The 20,510-nt window shown below is 47.8% G+C and overlaps 4 protein-coding genes across 7 annotated transcripts; 1 reads left to right on the top strand and 3 right to left on the bottom strand.

The window, feature by feature from the left end:
• Window positions 1-110: 110 nt before the first annotated feature.
• Window positions 111-6,031, bottom strand: LOC6589724 (enhancer of mRNA-decapping protein 4 homolog). Its single transcript, XM_002015081.2, has 11 exons — window positions 5,939-6,031; window positions 5,562-5,833; window positions 5,273-5,481; window positions 4,814-5,214; window positions 4,496-4,749; window positions 2,772-4,435; window positions 2,079-2,343; window positions 1,773-2,013; window positions 1,545-1,710; window positions 951-1,476; window positions 111-872 (listed from the first exon to the last, which is right to left on the bottom strand). The coding sequence occupies exons 2-11, from the start codon at window positions 5,816-5,818 to the stop codon at window positions 683-685; spliced, it is 4,173 nt and encodes a 1,390-aa protein (XP_002015117.2). The 5' UTR covers window positions 5,819-5,833; window positions 5,939-6,031; the 3' UTR covers window positions 111-682.
• A 1,520-nt stretch (window positions 6,032-7,551) lies between these two features.
• Window positions 7,552-12,552, bottom strand: LOC6589726 (ralBP1-associated Eps domain-containing protein 1). Of its 3 annotated transcripts, XM_026989033.1 has the most exons (8): window positions 12,403-12,552; window positions 11,927-12,301; window positions 11,463-11,861; window positions 11,075-11,379; window positions 10,176-11,017; window positions 9,650-10,119; window positions 8,656-8,745; window positions 7,552-8,472 (listed from the first exon to the last, which is right to left on the bottom strand). In XM_026989033.1, exons 2-8 carry the CDS (start codon window positions 12,071-12,073, stop codon window positions 7,912-7,914), a joined length of 2,814 nt encoding a protein of 937 aa, XP_026844834.1. In that variant the 5' UTR covers window positions 12,074-12,301; window positions 12,403-12,552; the 3' UTR covers window positions 7,552-7,911. The 3 variants fall into 3 exon arrangements, with proteins under 3 accessions (XP_026844834.1, XP_002015119.1, XP_026844835.1); XM_002015083.2 differs by having other exon boundaries at window positions 11,927-12,552; XM_026989034.1 differs by lacking the exon at window positions 8,656-8,745 and having other exon boundaries at window positions 11,927-12,551.
• A 369-nt stretch (window positions 12,553-12,921) lies between these two features.
• LOC6589727 (coiled-coil and C2 domain-containing protein 1-like) lies at window positions 12,922-17,105 on the top strand. Of its 2 annotated transcripts, none has more exons than XM_026989036.1 (6): window positions 12,922-13,048; window positions 13,137-14,723; window positions 14,782-15,213; window positions 15,274-15,425; window positions 16,379-16,469; window positions 16,537-17,105. In XM_026989036.1, exons 1-6 carry the CDS (start codon window positions 12,992-12,994, stop codon window positions 16,660-16,662), a joined length of 2,445 nt encoding a protein of 814 aa, XP_026844837.1. In that variant the 5' UTR covers window positions 12,922-12,991; the 3' UTR covers window positions 16,663-17,105. The 2 variants fall into 2 exon arrangements, with proteins under 2 accessions (XP_026844837.1, XP_026844836.1); XM_026989035.1 differs by having other exon boundaries at window positions 16,325-16,469.
• LOC6589728 (alpha-L-iduronidase) lies at window positions 16,819-19,772 on the bottom strand. The gene is made up of 4 exons (XM_002015085.2): window positions 18,734-19,772; window positions 18,255-18,666; window positions 17,238-18,196; window positions 16,819-17,179 (listed from the first exon to the last, which is right to left on the bottom strand). Exons 1-4 carry the CDS (start codon window positions 19,224-19,226, stop codon window positions 17,100-17,102), a joined length of 1,944 nt encoding a protein of 647 aa, XP_002015121.1. The 5' UTR covers window positions 19,227-19,772; the 3' UTR covers window positions 16,819-17,099.
• Between the last annotated feature and the right edge of the window lie 738 nt (window positions 19,773-20,510).

Below are 20,510 nucleotides of genomic sequence, written 5' to 3'. Positions count from 1 at the left end.
TAAATTTAAAATTAATTGAATTATTTCTCGTTTTTTTCAAGTACATACATTTATTTTTTACTTTTATAATTATAATTTTTAGTTTATCTTTTCTTGTTCTTTTTTGTTTTACTTTTAGCTTATAATTTACGATTTTACTTGTAGTTTTTTTTGCGTTTGCAATCATAATTTTTGCGTGTGTGTGTAGAAAGTAACGTAATTGTTTTTATGTTGGAAATAATTTTTAAAATTAATTTCTACAGCTCGTATTTTGTTTTTGTGTTCTCCCTTCTTTTATAAGCGTCATAAAAATTTAAATAGAAGAACCTCAAGGAACGAAAATTAAAACACACGCCGGGAACTGCTCGCAGCTCGCGTGCAATAAAGAAAAGGGATAAATTATAAAGAACACAATATTGCCGGGATCTTAAACGAGAGAACAAAAACTTACAAGTCCCTTAAGCTAAAACAAAAAGCACACGCGCACAGAGACGAAAGAAATAAACAAATTAAATTTAAATCCCGATGGAATTTCAACATTTTAGCTGCCGTTATTGTTTTTGGGACTCTACTCCTCTTCTACAAGCGTGTGTGTGTGTGTGTATATATTGAATGGGGATCGGGGGATGGATGGATGGGATGGGTATCGGGGGCACACTATCAATCAATACCAACCACTGGCCATGTTGTAATTCTCGTGATATCATTTCAGCTGATCCCGATACGACATGATGGCCTTCATGAGTAGTCGGACATTGCTGCACTGCGTGCTCTTGGGACAATTCTTGATGAACAGCTGGCAATTGCGGTACAGCTCGGAGAGCACCTTGGGGGCGTGCTCGCGGGTAATGGGATCCACCATATTGATGGCCAGCAGCGCCTCATTGAGGTATCTGTAAGTGGATTGGGAAACAGATTGTTTAAGTATGCAAATGGATATTCAAATGCAATCGGAATCAATCCAATCCTACCTCTGTTTAAGCTCATTATGATTGGTCATGTCAGCGGAGATTTGCTGAATGAGCGACAGCAGGACTTTCTGCTCTAGCCTGCATCCCTCTGGGGCAAAGGCCTGGTTGCTGTCCGTGTGTCGCAGCGTATACTCCACCAGATTCAAATCGTTGGCCAGCAGCGCCTGGTGGAAGGCCTTATTTGTCTGCCCCGCATGCAGCAGCTGCTTAATGTTGTCCCTCAAATCGTACGATTGCGCTGGTGTGGCCGCCTGCGAGCGCATGGCCAAGTTCTGGTTCTCCAGAAACTTGCGCAGCTCCGCTCGTATGGTCTCCTGCACCTGGCGGGCTAATAGAATCTCCAGGCTCTTGACCTCACGCTGGGTCTCCAGCATGGCGTCCGTGAGTTCGGTGCGATGCTTGAGCAGATTACTTTCGACCAATTGCTTTAAAAGGCCGAGCTTATTATTGAGCTCATCCCAGTTGCCAGCACCAGCGCCTTGTTGCTGTGGCATCTGCTGCAGGTAGGCATTGAATTGGACCATGACTGGAAGGGAAGAGACACTCATTTAGAAGACCATTTTATCCGAAGTAACTCTGAAATCTGTTTCTTACACTCCTTAATCCCCACAGTGAAGGCATCGTGTAGCTGCTGGAACATATTCTGCGAGGACTTTTCATACGCCGGTATCAGAGTGCTGCCCATGGACTCTATGAAGGCTGACTGTAGGCTGGTTTGGACACCTATCAGCACTGACTTGCCGAAGGAATCAATAAATTGCTAGTAGAGTATCACAAAATAATATCAATAGTGGACAATTAGGAGCTTTACTTGCCACCTACCTTGCTCTTGCATACTTGAGCAATATTTTCCTTGACAGCCTTCTCAAAGACGCCCAACTTTTGGACAAACTCGACCTGTATTTGGGCCTGGAGTTGATCCATTTTGGCATTCACCCTGGGCACCAATTGACGCTGCAGTTCCATGTTTAGTACGTTGCCAATGATGTCCGTAAAATGAGTGAGCACATACTGATTGAGAACGGCCACCACAGATTCCCGGAGTTCACGATTCTGGTTCTCGCTATACGGAGAGATAGTTCTAAATTATGCATTTCGATTAAGATTTAATCTCCATTTCCCACTCACCGCGCCTGCAGAAACTCGGACAACTTCTTTGTGTGCTCGTTCTCGTATCGCTTCAGATACTGTTCCATTAGCTTGGAGAGCTGCATTTCGATTTTGTATGCCAACTGATTGACATTCTTGGGCTCCAAGGAGGTATCGCTTTTGGTAGACTGTGCTGCTGTTGCTGCCGCCACTGCCACTGCCGCCGTTTGTTGCTGTTGCAGCTGTAGCTTGGACACCTCGTTCTCCAGCTTGTGCAGTTGCTTAGATTGTGCCTTGACCAGATCTTAAAGAGAATTAAAGACTGGGTTTAGTGATCGACTCTGTTTCAGAGCTCTGAAGAAGCTCTTGAGACCCAATGCTTCATTCAAAAGACTTGATTGACTTTATTCATCAACATATGGACTCCACAGACTCTGTTCATGACCTTAAAGGGTCTGAAGCAACACTTCGAAGACTCTATACCAAGGTTTTGATGTTCTAAAGTGATTTTCTATTTGTCGTCGATTGCATTTTGGACGTCAAAGAATCTTTTTTTGTACGTGAATCTTCATTTTTGTATTCTGGGGACCGACAAAGGAGACAAAGGAAAGCTCAAAAGAGAATTGAAGTAACAGTACCCACGCGAACCATCAAACGAAAATGGATATGGAATATTTTCCTGATGTTGATCCGGTATTTTATAGTCTTTGATATGATGCATCTCTTACTCACCCAATAACAGATCGATTTTATCATTTAGCTCTGCATTTCCACCGGCCGTGCTCTCGCCCTCGCCAGCATTGTGGCTGCTGCTGTTGCTCGTGTTCAAAGTTGTGCCAGTGTTGTTGTTGCTGTTGCTATTGATGCTGCCACCGCCCAGTGTTGGCGGCACGTTGCCATTGTTCTTGTGCTGCACCGCCTGCGACATGATCTGTGCTGCATTCTGCAGTTCTGCCGATTTCTTTACGAGCTTCACCTTGGCCGTCTCTGCCAGCCATTTGGCATCAACCGGCTCCAGCAGGGGTGACGAGTTTGGCAGCTCCTCCTCCTCCTCCTCTTCATCATCATCGTCGTCGTCGTCGTCGTCTAGGTTATCCAGCTCCGCCTCGTAGGCATCATCGGCATCCTCCTGTGTGGCCATAATTTCCTGCACCTCACGACTGGGACTCGAGCCGCCGCTGGCCAAGTTCTCGGCTAGATTTCGCTCGGGATTCCGGTCGATGGCAATGAACTTTTTGCGCGCCTCAAACTTGTCTTTGATCTTTTGCTGTTCGAGATCCTCTATGAGGGTATTGTTCATCAAATTGAGGATATTCGCATTGGAATTTTCGCCTGCTTTGCCGCCCGTCACGGTGGCCAGCATGCGGAGAGTATTCAAGACCTGAGAGTCAATGGCATCGGTGGCCGCAGTCACCGCTGGGACGGGGCCGGCGCCGGCAGAATCAGTCCCTGTGGTGGTTGTGGTGCTGGTGGCCACCACCACAGCGGTGGTCGCTGTGCTGCTGGACTGTGTTCCACTCGCACTAAAAGCATCTGGTGTCATAAGATTCACCTGCGGATAGGCGCTGCCAAACTGGGGCGAAGCGGATCTCGATTTAATGGTCGTTGCAGCGTCTATGGCCTGCTGGAGGATGGCTGAGGGTGCGGCGGCAGCAGCTACCGCCATTGCCACCACAGCAGAAGAGCTGCTGCCACCCACAGAGGCAGCCGCTGCTCTCTTAGCGGACTTGGCAAACAGTGCGTCGAGTGGAACACTGCCTGAACCTGCTCCACTGTTGGGCGAGACAGTCGTCTCCTTTTTGAGGAGCAACAGATTATCTTCGGGCGTCTCGGAACGCTGCTTGCTCGGAATGCTGCTAATGCTGCTGCTAGTCAGACTCTTGCGTTCAGTCTTCTCGGGCACACACGGCTGGTAGATGATGTGGCACTCCTGCAGGCTCTTGGCCTGCACGACAAACATGTGCACCACCAGCGCGTATGTGGAATTGTTCTCATCATCAAAGTCGTCCGGCTCCTCCACAGGGTAGTAGCTCTCCACAGAGCTCTTCAGACGCCGCATGGCGGCGTTCACAATCGAGAAGGAGAGTATTCCCGAGCTGAGCTTGAACTCGGCCACGTTTTGGATTCGCTGATCGTTACCCTCGCCATCACTGAGTTCGCCCGCATCTCCCGCATCACCGCTGACGCTGCCAATCTGCATGACATAAACAGCCAGGCTCTCCAGGCAGGACACCACCAAATAATTGGCACTTCGATCGATGCCAGCAATAAACTGTCCGGGTACGGCCAGAGCGGCCACAATATTGATGGTCTGCAGGCACTCCCACAACGAGCAATTCCACAGCTTGATTTCCGTGTTGTTGTCGCTGGTGGTGATTACGTGCTGCCAGTAGGATCTGCAGTAGAATCAGTGTATCAGTATGGAATCAGAGTAATATTAGCGGTCATCGACTTACTCCTCCACTGGCTTGTTGATGTTGTCCAGGAAAAACAACGAATTGACTTTCTTGCCATCGTGGGGCTTCCATTCGTGCAGGCAGCGTGGATTGCGGACATCAAAGAAGTAGATTTGATAGAAACGCACCAGGCCATCGGCACAGGCGGCGGCCACTGTGGTACCATCGGGCGAAAGAGCGGCGCAGGTGATCAACGAATCCTCCTCAATCTTAAGATAGCCAGCATCCAGGACAGTAGGATTGATCTTGCCACGCTAAAAAGAAACATTAATAAATCAATCAGTCTATCAATAGATTGGGGGACTACCGCGCACTTACCCCATGCTCACTGATGATCATTTTCACATGAAAGACCTGAAACTGTCGGCTGCGCGACCAAATCAATAGCTGATTCTCATCATCATCATCACCGGGGGCACCTGCACTCGAGCTATTGCACACATACGGACACCAGGAGACCATATCGTACTCGGGCTGATAGTTGGCAATGGGATCCTCGACTTTCAACACCAGATTGCACAGCAGATTTCCTTCGATCAGATCGATTTTGTATACGAAAAGGGAGCTCACGTCGATCACAGCCAGTATACGTTCCCGATCTGTGTGGGCGAACTGCAGATCCAAGACCTCGCCGCTCATACCTTTGATAAGGGCACGCATGCTGGTGCTGATATTGCAGACACGCACCATGCCCTCCATGCCGGTGGCCTTGTTGTTGACTGAAAGGCGAGAATTCTCTTAAATAAATGAGGGAAGTCAATCGGTGGCAGTTCTCACCGTTGATGGCATAGGCCAGGTGTTTGCCATCACGATGGACGGCCACCAAATGGCCAGGATAATAGTATTTGCGCTCCCATTTGTAGTCGACAATGTTCTTTAGCTTGACCTTTGACGAACCCCGCGTATGGACAGAGGCGGATGCCAAGATTTTGGTATGATTCGTTTTGATGATGCGACAGATTTGCTTCTCGTGCGGATTGAAATGGCTGCAAAAAGTGTCCATTTATCATTAGTTAGGAGGAAAGCGATGGGATGATTCATATATATTATACACTATAATACGCACATCGTTTCAATATCATTGGAGTCGGCGGCATTCCCATTGGCGGCTATGGCATGGCCCTGATCCTGGTCAGCGTTGGTGTTCATCTCGGATATTGTGAAGATCGTTGGGGATGTTAAATGGGCGGATGTGTTTGCTTTTGTTGCTTTGCCACACCTTGACAATTGGGGACGCGACGATGAAGATGGAGGTGGCGGTGTCGGCGGCGTCGGCTTACGAAATATTGGCAACTGTGCGAGCGCAAAGAGCGCGACTAACATTGACACATTAACTTACTGCAAAAGTTCGAATAAGGAAAATGTACATGTACATGTGTATACGCGACGGGGCGCAGGTAGACCATTATTTTCTTCGCCCACCATTCATTCATTCACACTAACCTGCTCTATATCCAATAAGCACACTCTTGAGCCACTGGGCGTTCAAAGCCTCCCTAGCCTGTGAGATGTGTGGAAACCTTTGTTGTTGCTTGCAGCAAACTTAAACCATTTAATTAAAAAACAAATTACAAATTTTCGCAGAAAATTTGCTCGATGCCGCAAAAAGTGTGGCCGCGGATTTATCGTTAAAATATACCGTCTGACCCTCAGAAATATACAGTCTTTTGAAAAATATACCTTAAATATACTGACGATTTTACATATTTCTCGTTTTTGATATTCCGTGGAATATTACTAGCTATATAGATCATTTAGCCACGCCCACATGGTTTTATACGATTGATGAATCTATTTTCTACTTGATTGGCTTAATTTTAACACTTGCTTTTATTGGATTTGCATATAACATTGAAAATGAAATTTAATAGATTGCTGAAATTGACAAAATATACCATTATATACCGATACACCGTAAATATACCGTCGGTTAAATTTTGACCTCAAAAAATACCGAAAAGTATTAAAAATACCGCAAATGAAGTCGATAGCGATGTTATCGCTTTTTAGGCCGGTCTGCTCTGTCGAAGTATCGAATTTCGAAAATTCAAATGATATACAATTTTTGTTTGCTCTTCTCGCACTTTTGCTTTTATTGCATTTTTTAGCTTTTTTAACACATAATACATTTATCTTTACTCACACAGATGTATATCCATCAAAACAATACACATTGATCACGCAGAAACGTAATAATATGTTTTCATAGTGTTTCAATATCACTTTTTTACTTCTTCAATTTCATTAGACTTTTTCTTTACGTTTTATGTTTTGTCTGTGTGTGTTTTGGGGTGGGGGTAAATGTTTAACAAGTTGAAGAAAACTCATACATCAAGTGGTTTAAGTATGCAAAAGAAATGATACATATGCTGGTATATATCTGATAAATTCGACATATTTAGTGGTCCGGTTTAAATTAAATTTCTCTCCTGTTTCAATCTTCTTTTCGTTTATAAAGAAATTTTGTTAAATGTACATAATATCAAGTTTTTTCTTGTGGTGTACACTATACATATAGAAAATATATAGTATATAATACGTATATACTTTTTGTGTGGGGTAGGAGCTGCGCCTTCAAGGAAATGAAAATTTTTTCTGTTTCAGCTTTTTTGCCTTTTCTAATACTTAAACATTAAGCCAGGCTTTACTTTCCTTTCTTTTTTGATAGGTAGGATTTTTAAGATTAAATATAGGTTCTTTCGTTTTTTTTTCGTTTTGGATTTTTCTGTTAGTTTTCATTGCCGGAATGAATAAGAAATGGGGGAGGCATTGGAATTTCGAGGCGTTGATAAATAGCAAATTGGCAAAAGAAAAATGCAATTGCAAAAGGTTTGTAGCACGAAATATTACAGCTGGGCGTTGGACCACTTTGTGGCAGTTTCATTATACACTAAGAGGGGGGTGAGATACGGATTTGGGTTCGGGTTCGAGGGCTGCGTGTGTGTGTCATCATTTACTTGTAACAATTAGGAGAACTGCATATGCATACACACGTAGTACACATATACATACACTCTACATATATATGTATATATAAATCGATCTGCATAAATATCTATAGAGGCGGCATTATTGTTTTTGTTGATTTTCGCATGATTTGTTGAGATTTAACTAGCCTACAAATTAAATTAGCGACTTCTATGTAGCAGCACACAAACTTGGGAGTACTTTCTACTCCTCCATCCATCCATCCATTCCACTGGCCATCCATCGTCAACGAAACTGTGCAAACATTCCAGCATTCATGCCGTCTGTTTGCACAGCTTTCTAGATTTGTTGCAAAAGCGAAAAGAGAACCTTTTTGAATAGAAATGATTGAATGTCAGTGGGCGATACCGCGCGATAAATAAATTGTGCAGAATCAACACATAAAAGTGTGACAAATGATAATGAAAATAATGATTATCTGACGCTGTTTAGACATTTGTGTAACCGGCTGACCCAGAGGATCCCCCGGTGACACTCGCCGTAACCGGAGCCGAAGATATCGACGAGCTTGTTCGCCCAGTGGGACCCTCGGAACCACCATTCAGGCTCTCCAGCCTGAGGCGCATCTCCTCCTTGCGCGTCTGGACGCTCAGCAGCTCGTCGCTGAGATCATTGCACAGGTGCAGCAGGGAGCTGTTCTGTTCGCGCAGTCGCTGCAGCAGCTCGGTGGTGCTCGTCTGGTTCTGCTTAAAGGACACGTGACGCAGGCTGTCACTTATGGCCGTCACTCGCTTCTCAAAGGTTTCGGCGCTTGGCAGTTGAGAGACAACTCCGCTCCCGACCAGGGCCGGGGCCGGTGGCGGCGGCTGTTGTGGCGGCGATTGTGAGTTCCGTGGCGTCTGCGGCTTGCGATAGACCTCAAAGGCTGATACCCGCTGCTGCGTTTGGGTCTGCTGCAGTGTAATCCGTGTCGGAGGCACACCGCCAGGCGGTGGCTGGGCCGGCGGCAGCGAGTGCAGCTGCTGCTCGGCCACAGTTCCACTCTCCAGCTAGAAGTTAACCAAAGATTAGTACGATTCGATCAGGAGGAAATGGTTGTAGATTGTAATTGGTGGGTTTTTTGTTTTGGAATGTTTTTAGAAGCTACTGAATTTGGACACATGACACTAGTGGAGCTACAGCCAATTGGAGTGGAATGCTTTCAAACATTTAAGATTTGTTTATGGACTTACAACATTCGCGGCGCCACCTTCGTCGGCAAAGTGCGTGAAATCGGCAAAACCCGCTGAGGTTTGCATATCGAAGCTGGCTTGCGCAGTAATCTTAACAAAGAGTAGGGGTAGGGTGGGTTTCATATTTATATACACATAACATAACATATTATAGGTGGTAAATCTTTGAGGAATAAAGTTAGCAACAAACAACCACAGCAACTGGTAGTCCCCGGCATGCCGAGGGCTCAAATACCCTTGCAAATACTCATGTATGGCTCCATAGCGAAGTGGAAAGTCTTGAGCATCTTTAAATTGGTTAGACTTGGTCTCTCCTGCTAATTCCAAGCCTCGTTTTCATAGGTATTGACACGGGCATTCAACTGAAATCGTCTTTAATCGATCTATGCCCTCAACTGACTCATCTTGAACATCTTTACACGTATAAGTCCTATTCATTTATAGATTTCTCCTTTAATTATCTATATATCGAATCTATTGTGTACTGACACTGTCTCTGAGATATGTATCTTTATCTTTATACAATCCCTGGTCTTGAAGCACTCATTTCTGAGGAAGCTAACTCTGAGAACCCCTCTCCGAAGCCTCTTCGTCATGCAGCCATTTATTGTTTAAAATTTTATAGGCCTCAAAATCATCTTGTTCAGCGCGATATTCGTTTAGTAATTCGCTTAAGTTAGCTTTTCTAAAACTGCTGAACACTCATTTTCTATCTCCCACTCATGCTTAAGCTTCCAGGAACTGATTCGTACATACAAACAATATATTATACTATACTCTCGAAACTTTAGCCTAACAACAGCCAAAGGATCGATACGAAGATCGATAGGGCTGTATACACATATTGCAAGGGTATGAAAGGATCATCAGTTGGATTTCCAACATTCACAGATGAGAGAAAAAGGTACAGATAGAAATCATCGGTTGTCTGAAGATCTGTACCGCCTTACAGAGGAAATAATTCTTCTTATATGCCTATGCACTGTTTACTCACCTCCGCCTGCTGTGCACCGCCCGTTGTGCCCATTTTGAACTTGTTCAAGTCCAAACTGCTGCTTCTCGCATGACGATGTGGCCTTGGTGGAGGCAATGGCGGCGGCTCCTTCTTGGACACGGCGACTGTCGTGGGAAAAACTGTCGTGGGCAGCGGATCCGAGGTCTCGCTAGGGCCAGTGGAACCAATGCTCGGCTCGCGTTGTGGTGGCGGTGGCAGCACACTGTTCTTGGCCGGCAGCTTCTTGGCCTGGGGACGCTGAATGGCACGCAGATCACTGCTCTCACGATGTGTGGCAGTGGCTCCTGTCGCTGCTGTAGCTGTGACTGCTGTTGCTACTGCTGCTCCTGCTGTTGATTGATTGTTGACTGTGGTGGTCGATGTTATGGTCTTCGGACTCTCCTCGCGCAATACAACGACCCCATCCATATCGGACGACTGCTCGCCGGAGGAAGAGGCTATGGCATTGCCTAAAGGAAAGTAATTTATTAGAGCTATTCGTTTCTTGTATTTCACTTCCTCTTACCTATGGGAGTCACACGCAGAGGCACGGGATGCAATATTTGCGGATTGGAGACCACATCCTGTGCAGTACGTTTCATATCAAACAGAGCTGGCTTGAGGCCGGGACTAGAGACGGCTGGAACAGCCGCAGCAGCAGCACCAGCAACAGCAGTACCAGCAACCGCACCAGCAGCCGTAGCCGAAGTCGAAGCAGCAGCTCCAGTCGTGGATTGAGCTGGTGCCGCACTCGTTGTGGGAGATTCACTGAACTTTGTCCACTGATTGGAGGCATTACTCGAATCGGGAGCATTTCCCGTTGACGACACTGTACCGCCTACGATCCTTTCGTGATTGGGGGAATTCGAAATGCTACGATTCTTATTCAGCGACGTTGTGGTGGGTGTCGCCTCGCGTCTCGAACTGTTGCTGGCCTGGGACGAGGTGGAGATGGTGCTCAGATTCATGATATTCTTGTCGTTCGGCGGCACAGTGGGACGCGGTTTGCTGGTGCCTGCCGAGCTGCCTCCGCTGAGATTACCAGCAATGATTGTATTGTCCGTCTGCTCGTCCTCGTCGTCGTCGTTCAAATGCAGGAGATCAGCCTCGGGGGGCTCTTGAGGTAACGACGACGACGAGGAGGAGGTCACTCCACCGCTGCCCCCAACCGCCTTCGTCTGCAGCACATTCGGATGCAGACAGTGGGGCAGGCTGGTGGGCAGCGGTATATTGTTGCGTCGCAGCACCACCAGATGCATGGCAGCCGTGAATTCAGAGAGACTCAACGCCCCATCGCGTGTCACGTCGCACAGCTGCCAAATGTGACGCAGCTCCTCCACGGGTATGCGGCTTTTCTCAAAGAAAACCCTACAGAAGATCAAATTAAAAGATATCTCTAGCCAAAAATAGCTCTTGAGCACTCACCGCGCTGCCTGGCCGGAGAGCAGGCCATGGGGATCACGTTGGACTGTTTTGAACTGCTTATTGTAGTATTCCCTTTGCTCTGGGGTGATCTGATAGACGGCCACCAGCTCGTTCTCGTTGTCATCGTCATCGCTGCTGTGGCGATCGGAGGATTCCTCCTCTGTGCCCAGCAGCTGGCGGTGCTCGTCGCCCAGGAGCCCTTGCCAGAGGGGATCCTGAGCCCAGGGTCGCTCCGCCACGCTATTGGTGGGCGTGGGGCTATCGCTGTTCGTGCTCCAGGCCTCTGGAGAGCCGCCACGTCGACGCTGCGCATAGATAAGGGAGAGGGAACACGGGACAGGGGTCAATGTTAAGCCTATTTGCATATATGCCATGATAAGATACGCACCCCGACATTCTCTCGACTGCTGCTGCTGACAACGCCACTGCCATCTGTGCGCTGCCCCGCCGCCTCTTCAATGGACTCGTTCTGCTCCACCTCTGAGTCGGTGCTGGGCACATCCGAGGTGTCCTGCAGCTGATCCTGCTGCGAGTTGCGACGCAACGAGTTCCGCCGATCTGTGGGCGGTGGCGGTGGCAGGGCCCCCAGTCCGTTCTCTGTGGCCACTGACGCTGCTGACAACTCCTTCCAGCTAAAATGTGGCATTGGCAATGGGCACGTGGCGAATATCAGCTCCTGACGCAGCGGCATCGCTGCCTGGTGGGCGGCAATCAACTTGAGGCATGAATAGAACTGGGCGCGTGAGATGTGCAACGCTGTCGAGGGAATCCCTGCCAGTCCGGTGATCTGCCGGAGATACGAGATTCACTAATTAGCTGTGTCACGATCGGAGGGTCGGGAATTGGACCTACCTCAATCAGCTTTGCGCTGGCAATGTCCGACGATCGAAAGAGCTCCGTTGCCTTGAGCATTGGCACCATGCCTGTCTTTTCTACATCGCAGCAATGAAAGAGTTCACTGTAGAAACGTGTCTCGGGCTCGGTAAGCGTTACGTCCATGCCGCCTACTTGTTGCTCTTGCTCTTGCTGCTGCTGTTGTTGCCAAGCCGAGTGTTAAGCTAGCCACGCCCCGTTCCGTTCCTTGGAACTCTGTGCCTGTGATCTATTTGTTTATTTCCACGCCTAAACCAAACAGACTGTCGGTGGTCTTGCGGCCCCTTGTCCCCTTCGTGACGAAGTCTCTCCTCTCTCGTTGTTGTTAAACTGCTGCTGTTGCTGTTGCTGCTGCTGCTGATGGCCCACACAGCGACAGAGTTGGAGGAGGTGGGAAAAAAAGTAGGCAAATAAGACCACGACAGCTCCACTTGCAATGGTTTTGCTAGCCTTACAAAGCCACCACAGCCGGGTTTGAGCTGGCGGGGATTAAAGCATGCCTTGCCACTTGTTAAGGGGCTACACCAGTTAGCTTAAGCTGCTCAATTTTCCAATCAATATAACTTTTTGGTCTAATTTTTTCGCAAAATGTTTCGCACTGTGTGTGCGCTGGCTTTCGATAGATGGATTTTAATGGTGCGATGTTTTTCTATCGATTAATCAGCTGGCGAGCAGCCCTGCTTGTGAGTGTGTACGCAGCCCTGAAACAAGACAAGTGAGAAGGTGGCGCAAGGTTTTTGCCGCTCTTGAATGCCGGATTTCATTGATGCACTTCAAGAAATTTCCGAATGAAACGTTCAAGGATGTTCTAGAAAACAATATTCAATAAAAATTAACACATAGTTCAAAAATAATTCAATATAGCTGCTATATAGCCCTGGACAAGTTACGTCGCTCAGGCTTTGACCAGCTCTTCCTTGCGTCACCTTCGTTGCTTCCCGTTAGCGATTCTGTTATTGTTGTCTGAGAGCAGCTGCAACGCAATTAAAAAGGATTTGGAATAGAAGTGTCTGTAGTAATTTTATAGGTTTAAACTAGTCAAAGATGTTTGCCAAGCGAAAGCCAGAGCCTGCCAAGCGACGACAGCACAATTTGGCCCAGGTAAATGGTTGAACTAGACAACTAGATCTGCTTATTTATGTATTATGAGTCATCGCTTCTTCATTCCCCCTACACTCTCACGCGACAGTTTGGCTTGACGGAAATTCCAGATGATTTCGATCCCACCTCTGGCTATGGGGATGACGATGGCGGGGATAGCGACCTGGAGGCAGAGCTGGCCGCCCTTGCCAGTGGAGGCGGCCAGAGGCCAAAGGCGAAGCCGAAGCCAAAGCTAATGCCCACCAGTGATTTGGACAAAATGATTGCCGACAGCTTGCGTGATGTCAGCGATGATGACGACGATGAAAATCTGGAAAATGACTCTGACCTGTTGGGCGAACTGCATGGCATTGGGGGCTTGGAGGAAGAACCGGAGGCAGAGGAAGCTGCAGCTGAACCGGCTGCTAGCGAGGAGGAACCTGTGCAGACGTTCTTGCCCACCACCACAGTGGATACTCTGGGCATAATCAAGCAGAGATTGGAAATATACAAGCAGGCGGAGGCGAATGCCAAGGCGTCGGGTGATGCTGGAAAGGCGCGTCGCTTTGGTCGGGGTCTCAAAACCTTGCAGGATCTGCATAAGCAGGCGGCTGCTGGAAAGACCATCAATGTGGATGATATCCCTCCTGAAGTGAGCGTGAAACCAGCTGGTGATCCGTTACCAGCTGCAGACGAATCTCCGGCTCCATCCACTCCAGTGTCGCAGCCCACACGTGTGGCTCCTGCTCCGCCCACTCCTACTTCACCACCGGCTGCAACTCCTCCTCCGGCGCCTGCCACGCCACCAAATCCACTTGTGGCCCAAATGCGCAGCCGTCAGAGCGAATACAAAGCTGCGGCCCTGCAATACAAGCGCAGTGGCGACACAGCCAATGCCCTGCAGTTCCTAAAGGTCGTGAAGCAGTTCGATGTGGTCGTCAAGATGTGCGAGGATGGTCAGGAAGTGGATCTCAGTGACATGCCCCCTCCTCCCTCCGAGTTTCTTGAGTTCCTAGCCAAGATGAAAGGTGAAGCCGCCCCAGAAGTGGTCACAGCTCCTGAGCCGACACCCGCTCCAGCTCCGGCTACCCCGCCTGCTGCTGCTGCTGCTGCAGAATCCATGCTGGAGGCACTGCAGCGGCGCTTGGAAAAGTATAAGTCTGTAGAGGCGGCGGCCAAGGCTGAGGAAAACACCGGCAAGGCGCGACGGTTTGGACGGATTGTAAAGCAGTACGAAGATGCCATAAAACAGTACAAGGCAGGGAAACCTGTGGCTTACGATGAGCTGCCTGTGCCTCCAGGTTTCGGACCCTTGCCCTCGACAGAGCCTGCTCCAGCAGCCACTCCATCACTGCCCACTTCGCCCACATCTCCGCCAGCTACGGCAAGCACTTCTGCGGGAGGAACTCCATCTGGGAGCAGTGCGACCACGCCAACGGTCCCACGAAAGGCGGCACCATCACCACCGCAGCCGACAGAGCTGACGACACGCGTCACTGGCAATCACCAGAAGAGCAACCTGGCCGAGCAACAGATGAAGCTGCTGCTCGAGCGCCAAAAGGAGTTCAAGGTGGCCGCCATCGAAGCCAAGAAGGCGGGAGAAATTGATCAGGCCAAGGAGTACCTCAAGATCTACAAGGGATTCGATTCGCTGCTCAATGCAGCCAGCAGCGGACTGCCCGTGGACCTCAGCACGGTTAGTTTTATGGGATTTATATCAAAAAGATATCAGTTTAACATGCAATCCTTTACAGCTGCCCGTACCGCCCTCTCAACGTGATAACTTGGAGGCCTCCTTTGCCATTGTTTCGGCAGAGGAATGCGATCCCAGCGATGACATCTGTGAGATCGGTGTACGCATGGAGGAGCAGCTAGCCAAGCAGCTGATGATGTGTAAGAATACGCGAGACCATCACAAGGCCATGGGCGATGTGGCCGGCATGAATCGCTTCGAAAATCTGGCCCTGACTGTCCAAAAGGACCTGGATCTGGTGCGTTACTCCAAGCGAAAGGGCCAGCCACTGCCAAAGTTCCACTACGAAAAGCGTAACTTTAATATTGTCCACTGCAACACGGATCTGACAGACAACGAGCTGGAAATTGTTGTGGCCCGTGGAATCAACTATAATGTTCCCAATCCCAAGGAAGTGGACACCTATGTTCGAGTAGAGTTTCCACTCCTTAACGTAAGCAAATACAAGTACAATTTGAATTTTTTCCCCTAACGCAATTGTGTACCCTTCCAGGATGAATCCTTCAAGACAAAAACCAATGTGATCAAGGACACAAACAGCCCCGACTACGACGAACGCTTTAAGGTGGACATTCAGCGCAGCAATCGCCAGTTCCAGCGAATCTTTAAGCGGCACGGTGTCAAGTTAGAGATCTATTCCAGAGGGTGAGTGGGTGAATCTTAGCACAATTCTTTAATCCGTACTAAGGCGCTTTCCATGCATTTTTTTCGGGACTAACAGAAGTGGTATATGGTTTAAATAATTAGTTATTGTTTTAGAGCATTTGAAGATTGAGCATTTCGTCAAAATGGTAGTTACTTCGATATTTTTAAAAACTTTTCCCATTCACAAATCCCTTCCACATGGTTCCACTTATTAAGTCACTTTTGGTCACGTTTCGACTTCAACGATATATATTCCCATAAAACATGTACTATGGTTGCTAAAATTATAATGGGAACTTCGCAGAGATGAAAATTTTACTACCCATATGGGTACCTAAGACTCACAAAAGGAAGCAGTTCTACTTTGGAGTGATTCCGGGAACTTTTTAAAGCATGTGAAGTATTCAAAAAGATTCAAATCATCCAATGTTCATAGACTCTTAAAGTCGATATTCCCTAAGACAGTTATTCATTACATTCCAAAAAGATTATTATTTAATTTCCCATTTAAAACGTATTTAGAAATTCGCTAAATTAGTTTAGATTGAAAGAAATTGTTTGTTTTTATATATATTTCTTTATAATTTGGCTTAGTAATATTTGTTTGCCTACAAATTATGCAATATTTGATTTGATTCCCTCCCGTAATCAGTATAAATTCTTTAGATCACTGCATTTCGGTCACGGCTTCAGCACCACACATAGATACATATATCTAACAGTAGTATATGATTATTCATATGCATTATCCATTGAATTCACTTGATTTCCCATGTGGAATGGTTTTAATAAAATATTCTCAAAATTGTTTACGCCTCAATTCCCAACAAAAAACAAACACCACACTATAAACTCATCTCAAAATGCCACGCGCTAAATAAATCGTAACCAAATAATAGCTGCAGCATAGATTGTTGTGGACTAAGTCGTAAACTGCCCCTATGTTGTTTCAGAGGATTCCTGCGATCTGACATACTGATCGGCACCGTCAATGTAAAGCTGCAGCCACTGGAGACTAAGTGTGATATACACGACACGTACGATGTGAGTTAACCTAACACCATGTGGCACCAGCAGTTCGTATAACTTGGTTATCTTTTATCTCGCACAGCTGATGGATGGCCGCAAGCAGGTCGGAGGCAAGCTGGAGGTGAAAGTGCGTGTCCGCAATCCCATCCTGACGAAGCAAATCGAACACATCAACGAAAAGTGGCTGGTCCTAGATGCCGAGGGCTGAACTGGATTTAGAGACTTATGTAGTTCTTTGCTTTAAGCAAACAAAAAGTATATTGTTTAAAAGAGAACAGGGATTCTACTTGTTTATGCTGTTAAGTGCCTGATCCTCTCTCTTTCTCTCTGTAAATACCCCGCCCAGACAGAGAATGCTTAATGGTTACGCTTTTGGCCGATTCCCTGCACAGGATGAGGGCATTTTATGCATTACGAACACAACACAGATTATGTACTATACACTAAATATTGTATATGATATATATATGTATATGGGTGGCTTTAAGGCGGAGGCGCATGTCCAGAAGTTTTGTGCCCAATGAAGTCAGTTCCAGTTCCATTCCAAGAGAGACAGATAGAGGGATGGCGCCTGGCCATAGCCTGATTATGTTTTTGTCATTTACTTTTGTCTAAATATGTGTGCGATAAACTGTTTTTCTTGAATTACAACTCCAGATATTCGACTATTTGTGAGAAGGGACTGGTCTCATTGAACACATCCACACCGCGGACTTTGTAGAAACCTGCAAGAAGACAAGGAATTAAAAATCTCTCTCTCTCTATTAAGGACCCTTCACAAACCATTCACTGATCCCGTCTGGCCGTTGGGTGCATACTGAAACGATGGATAGGGCAAGTGCCAGTCGCGGGATATCATTAGCCAGTCGGCGGCAGAACCTTGGCCCCCACGCTGCTTGAACCACACCTCGTAGCTCTTCAGACACTGCATGGACTTGGGATGCTCGCGCCAGCTGATGAACACCTCGCGGTGCGTGACCTCCACAATAGACAGCTGCTGCGGTCGCTTTAGTTTCGGCCACGAGGCGGAGCACACGCGCAACAGCATCGCCCAGGGCAGGGGTATGCTGGCCGAATTGATGACCAGCTCGCTGTTGTACTGCCAGATGGGACCCGTTTCGTAGAGCCGTGGTGTCTGCGCCCGGCGCATGGCCTCGCGCAGGTTGGCATTGGGATACGCTGGACTGCCTGCCTGGGTCCACAGATAGTATGGATCCGTGTTGTGCGGCATCAGAAGCTCGGTGATGAATGCCGACTCGTTGGCTATGGACATGTTTAGCGTGTACTTGTGATGGAAGGCCGTGATCTTTGGTACTGCCTCCTCGGGACTGAGGAAAATGGTGGCCATGTACTGGCCCGGTCCGCCCATGCCGCCGGAGACGGTGCGCCAGACCTGTACACTGTGCTTGGTGTCCATGTTTACCAGCTCCATGTCGGCAGCGCGGCTTCCCAACTTGGCCAGCATCCCCAGGGCAGCGTACACCGGCTTCTGTATGAACTGAGAGTGCGGCGGATTTGTTTCGTTCATCCGGAAGTGGGCCAAAAGGGTGCGCTGTGTGAACTCGTGCGGATGATAGCTGAGGAAAGCATTGTCATGGCTAATGGACTCCAGACGGCTCAGCGGACCGCCGGATAGCTTGGCATGCCAATGCTGCATCACCGTGGACATCAAAGTCACTCCGTACCGCACATCCGCCTGGAATTCGCGCGGTGTGCTCCACCCAGCCACAGGATCAGCTTCACTGTGGGAGAATCAAGATTTGGAGCTTACTCTTTACCGCACTCTTTGGATCTACTTACTCATTGGCCACCGGCAGTTGCTTAAGATTGGGATACTCCGTGTAGATCTTCGCCAGCAAAGACAGCGAAGCATTCACAACTTCCACGGCACTTCCGTTGAGTCCCTTGCGGTGAAAGGTCAGCACATCGATGGGGCAGTGGACCATACGTTGATTGCACAGCTGCAGCAGCTTCCAGCAACGTGGGTGACTGTTGAGGTTCTTGAACAGGCCTGCAGGGCCCCGCAGAGCCCGGTACATGGGCAGATTCGTGTGGGAATGGGCACCACCCGCCTTGCTGAGACCACGTCGAACGGCTTGCACATACTCCAAGTAGTAGTCCAGTGTTAGGTTGAGCGTGTTGTAGCCACTCAGATCTGGCTCGTTCCAGGTCTCGTAGCGCCAGTTGGTCATCCGGGCAGAGCCATGTCGTACTGCAGAAGGAAAGGTGAGAAGGATTGAGCTTCGGCGGCATGGTTTCCTGGGTCGAAACACACTCACCTATCTGATGATTGAGGGTAGTCTTCACGAAGTGGTCCCAGAAGAAGGAGATCTGCTGTGGATTCTCCGTGAATACCTGTCCCGGATTCCCCATGAACTCAAGAACCGGCGACAGGCGCAGCTCCTCGTGCAGAAAGTCAATAAAGTTGTCGAACTTACCAAAGTCGTACTGTGGCACACCGCTCATGTCGTACTGCAGGAACTGCACCAGCTCCAGCAGCCAGTGGATGCGTATGTGGGTCACAGCGCCCACCGGTAGGGCTGCAATCTGCCGGAGGTTCATTTGCAGCTCAGGGGCGCTCAGGGCGGCGCTAATCCCCTTGTGATCTATGTCACCGGCTGGACAGAAGCCCACGCCCGTCCAGAAGTGCGACAACGGATGGTAGACCACATCCCCGCTGGTGTAGTGGGCGTGGACGCGTCCGGCCAGGGTAGCCGTCAAGAAGAGCAGCAGCCCCCAGAGGAGCACCGGCGTCGTTGGCGGTGGCAACATTTCGAATGATTAGCCGGACCTTTCTCTCCGAGATTAAATCCGCTTTTGTTTTTGTCTTCGATTTGTCCGATGCCGAATGCTGATAAGAGCCGCCCCTCGCACGATGTGTCGTGTGTCTGTATCTGTTGCCCGCCGTGCTGGGCAGGGCCGTGCAGGGCTTAGAAAAGCCCTCACCGTGTCGTGACGTCACAGAAGCTGCTGTGGAGCAACAGCGTGCCAGTTTATCCACTCTCGCTCTCTCTCTCTATCTCTCTCTATGTCTATAAGTATGTCTCTGCTTTGTCTGCCTCATATCTCCCCCAAACGGTGAGGCAAAGAAATGACAAAAACATTCAGGGGAGGCTTTCAGCAAGGACCGAAGCTCTTGATACCCTTGCAGAAGATTCGTTCTATGGCAGATCTTAATCAAATTTGGATGAACTACGGGGAATCACATGAGATGGTTGGATGGAGTCTTGAAACCCTTTTAGAACGAACTTTCCAAAGACTGATCTATTATATGGTCATCCAATCTTTATAAAACTGAAACTAAAGATGTTTTTATGCTGCTGGAAAATGTTCAGCATCTGATGATTATATCACTCTTGAGTAGTAATAAATGTAAAATATCGATTCATAATCGTTTCTATAAAAGTGATCCGATCTTGTGTGTTATAGTTGGTATCTAATTGGAATTCTTCCGATGAAATAGTAATTGTATTTTAATGTTGATGAACTGCAATCTATAACATTTTTGGATATATTGATCCGATCTTATCAGTTGCCAGATATATACTATAGTAGTATCAGTAGTATGAAAAGGTTCAATCTCTGTATAGTTTTTTATAAGAAAAGACAGAAGGATGAACGCACATGGCTATATCGATTATGCTTAATAATGATGAATTCGAAATCGATTCCATCCTATCCAAAATGTGGTATTACCTTTGACGAGGGTATACAAAAAGCAGTCACACAAAACCTGGAGAGGGGACACATTGAATTGCAATCCCTCATTAGGGGTGGAAAAATGTGAGAGGCCGGTTGTCGGTATATCTATATATATGTATATAGAACTCTTACATATGCTTGGTGTGCGTATGTGTGGGTGCTGGTCGCGTGCCTGTGTTGGGGGAGTAAAAGGTGTGACGAAGATAATATTCCACGCATCTCAGCGATAATATAGCAATAACATTCTCATAACACATATCACATCCGAGGGTGGACTGGACCCGACTGGTATACAAAATGATTGTTTCCCCCCAACGAAATGACTGTCCGATTTGTGGGTCTTGGTTGTGGGAT

The sequence above is a fragment of the Drosophila persimilis genome, unplaced genomic scaffold, assembly GCF_003286085.1.
Source record: "Drosophila persimilis strain 14011-0111.01,24,50 unplaced genomic scaffold, DperRS2 tig00000191-arrow-pilon, whole genome shotgun sequence".
Taxonomy (NCBI): Eukaryota; Metazoa; Arthropoda; class Insecta; order Diptera; family Drosophilidae; genus Drosophila; species Drosophila persimilis.
Note: the sequence above shows the minus strand (reverse complement) of the source record. Positions and strands in the feature narration are given on the sequence as shown.

Excerpts from the sequence above, each read along its gene's own strand:
- LOC6589726 (XM_002015083.2), bottom strand. The coding sequence starts at position 12,073 with ATGGACGTAACGCTTACCGAGCCCGAGACACGTTTCTACAGTGAACTC. Across the intron at positions 11,380-11,462 it reads GCAGTCGAGAGAATGTCGGG|CGTCGACGTGGCGGCTCTCC; the intron begins GTGCGTATCTTA and ends ATCTATGCGCAG. Across the intron at positions 11,018-11,074 it reads CTCTCCGGCCAGGCAGCGCG|GGTTTTCTTTGAGAAAAGCC; the intron begins GTGAGTGCTCAA and ends GATCTTCTGTAG.
- LOC6589727 (XM_026989035.1), top strand. The coding sequence starts at position 12,992 with ATGTTTGCCAAGCGAAAGCCAGAGCCTGCCAAGCGACGACAGCACAAT. Across the intron at positions 14,724-14,781 it reads TGCCCGTGGACCTCAGCACG|CTGCCCGTACCGCCCTCTCA; the intron begins GTTAGTTTTATG and ends AATCCTTTACAG. Across the intron at positions 15,214-15,273 it reads TAGAGTTTCCACTCCTTAAC|GATGAATCCTTCAAGACAAA; the intron begins GTAAGCAAATAC and ends GTACCCTTCCAG.
- LOC6589728 (XM_002015085.2), bottom strand. The coding sequence starts at position 19,226 with ATGTTGCCACCGCCAACGACGCCGGTGCTCCTCTGGGGGCTGCTGCTC. Across the intron at positions 18,667-18,733 it reads TACCCTCAATCATCAGATAG|TACGACATGGCTCTGCCCGG; the intron begins GTGAGTGTGTTT and ends TTCCTTCTGCAG. Across the intron at positions 18,197-18,254 it reads CAACTGCCGGTGGCCAATGA|TGAAGCTGATCCTGTGGCTG; the intron begins GTAAGTAGATCC and ends ATTCTCCCACAG.
- LOC6589724 (XM_002015081.2), bottom strand. The coding sequence starts at position 5,818 with ATGTTAGTCGCGCTCTTTGCGCTCGCACAGTTGCCAATATTTCGTAAG. Across the intron at positions 2,344-2,771 it reads TAAAATCGATCTGTTATTGG|ATCTGGTCAAGGCACAATCT; the intron begins GTGAGTAAGAGA and ends ATTCTCTTTAAG. Across the intron at positions 1,477-1,544 it reads CACTGTGGGGATTAAGGAGT|TCATGGTCCAATTCAATGCC; the intron begins GTAAGAAACAGA and ends CTTCCCTTCCAG.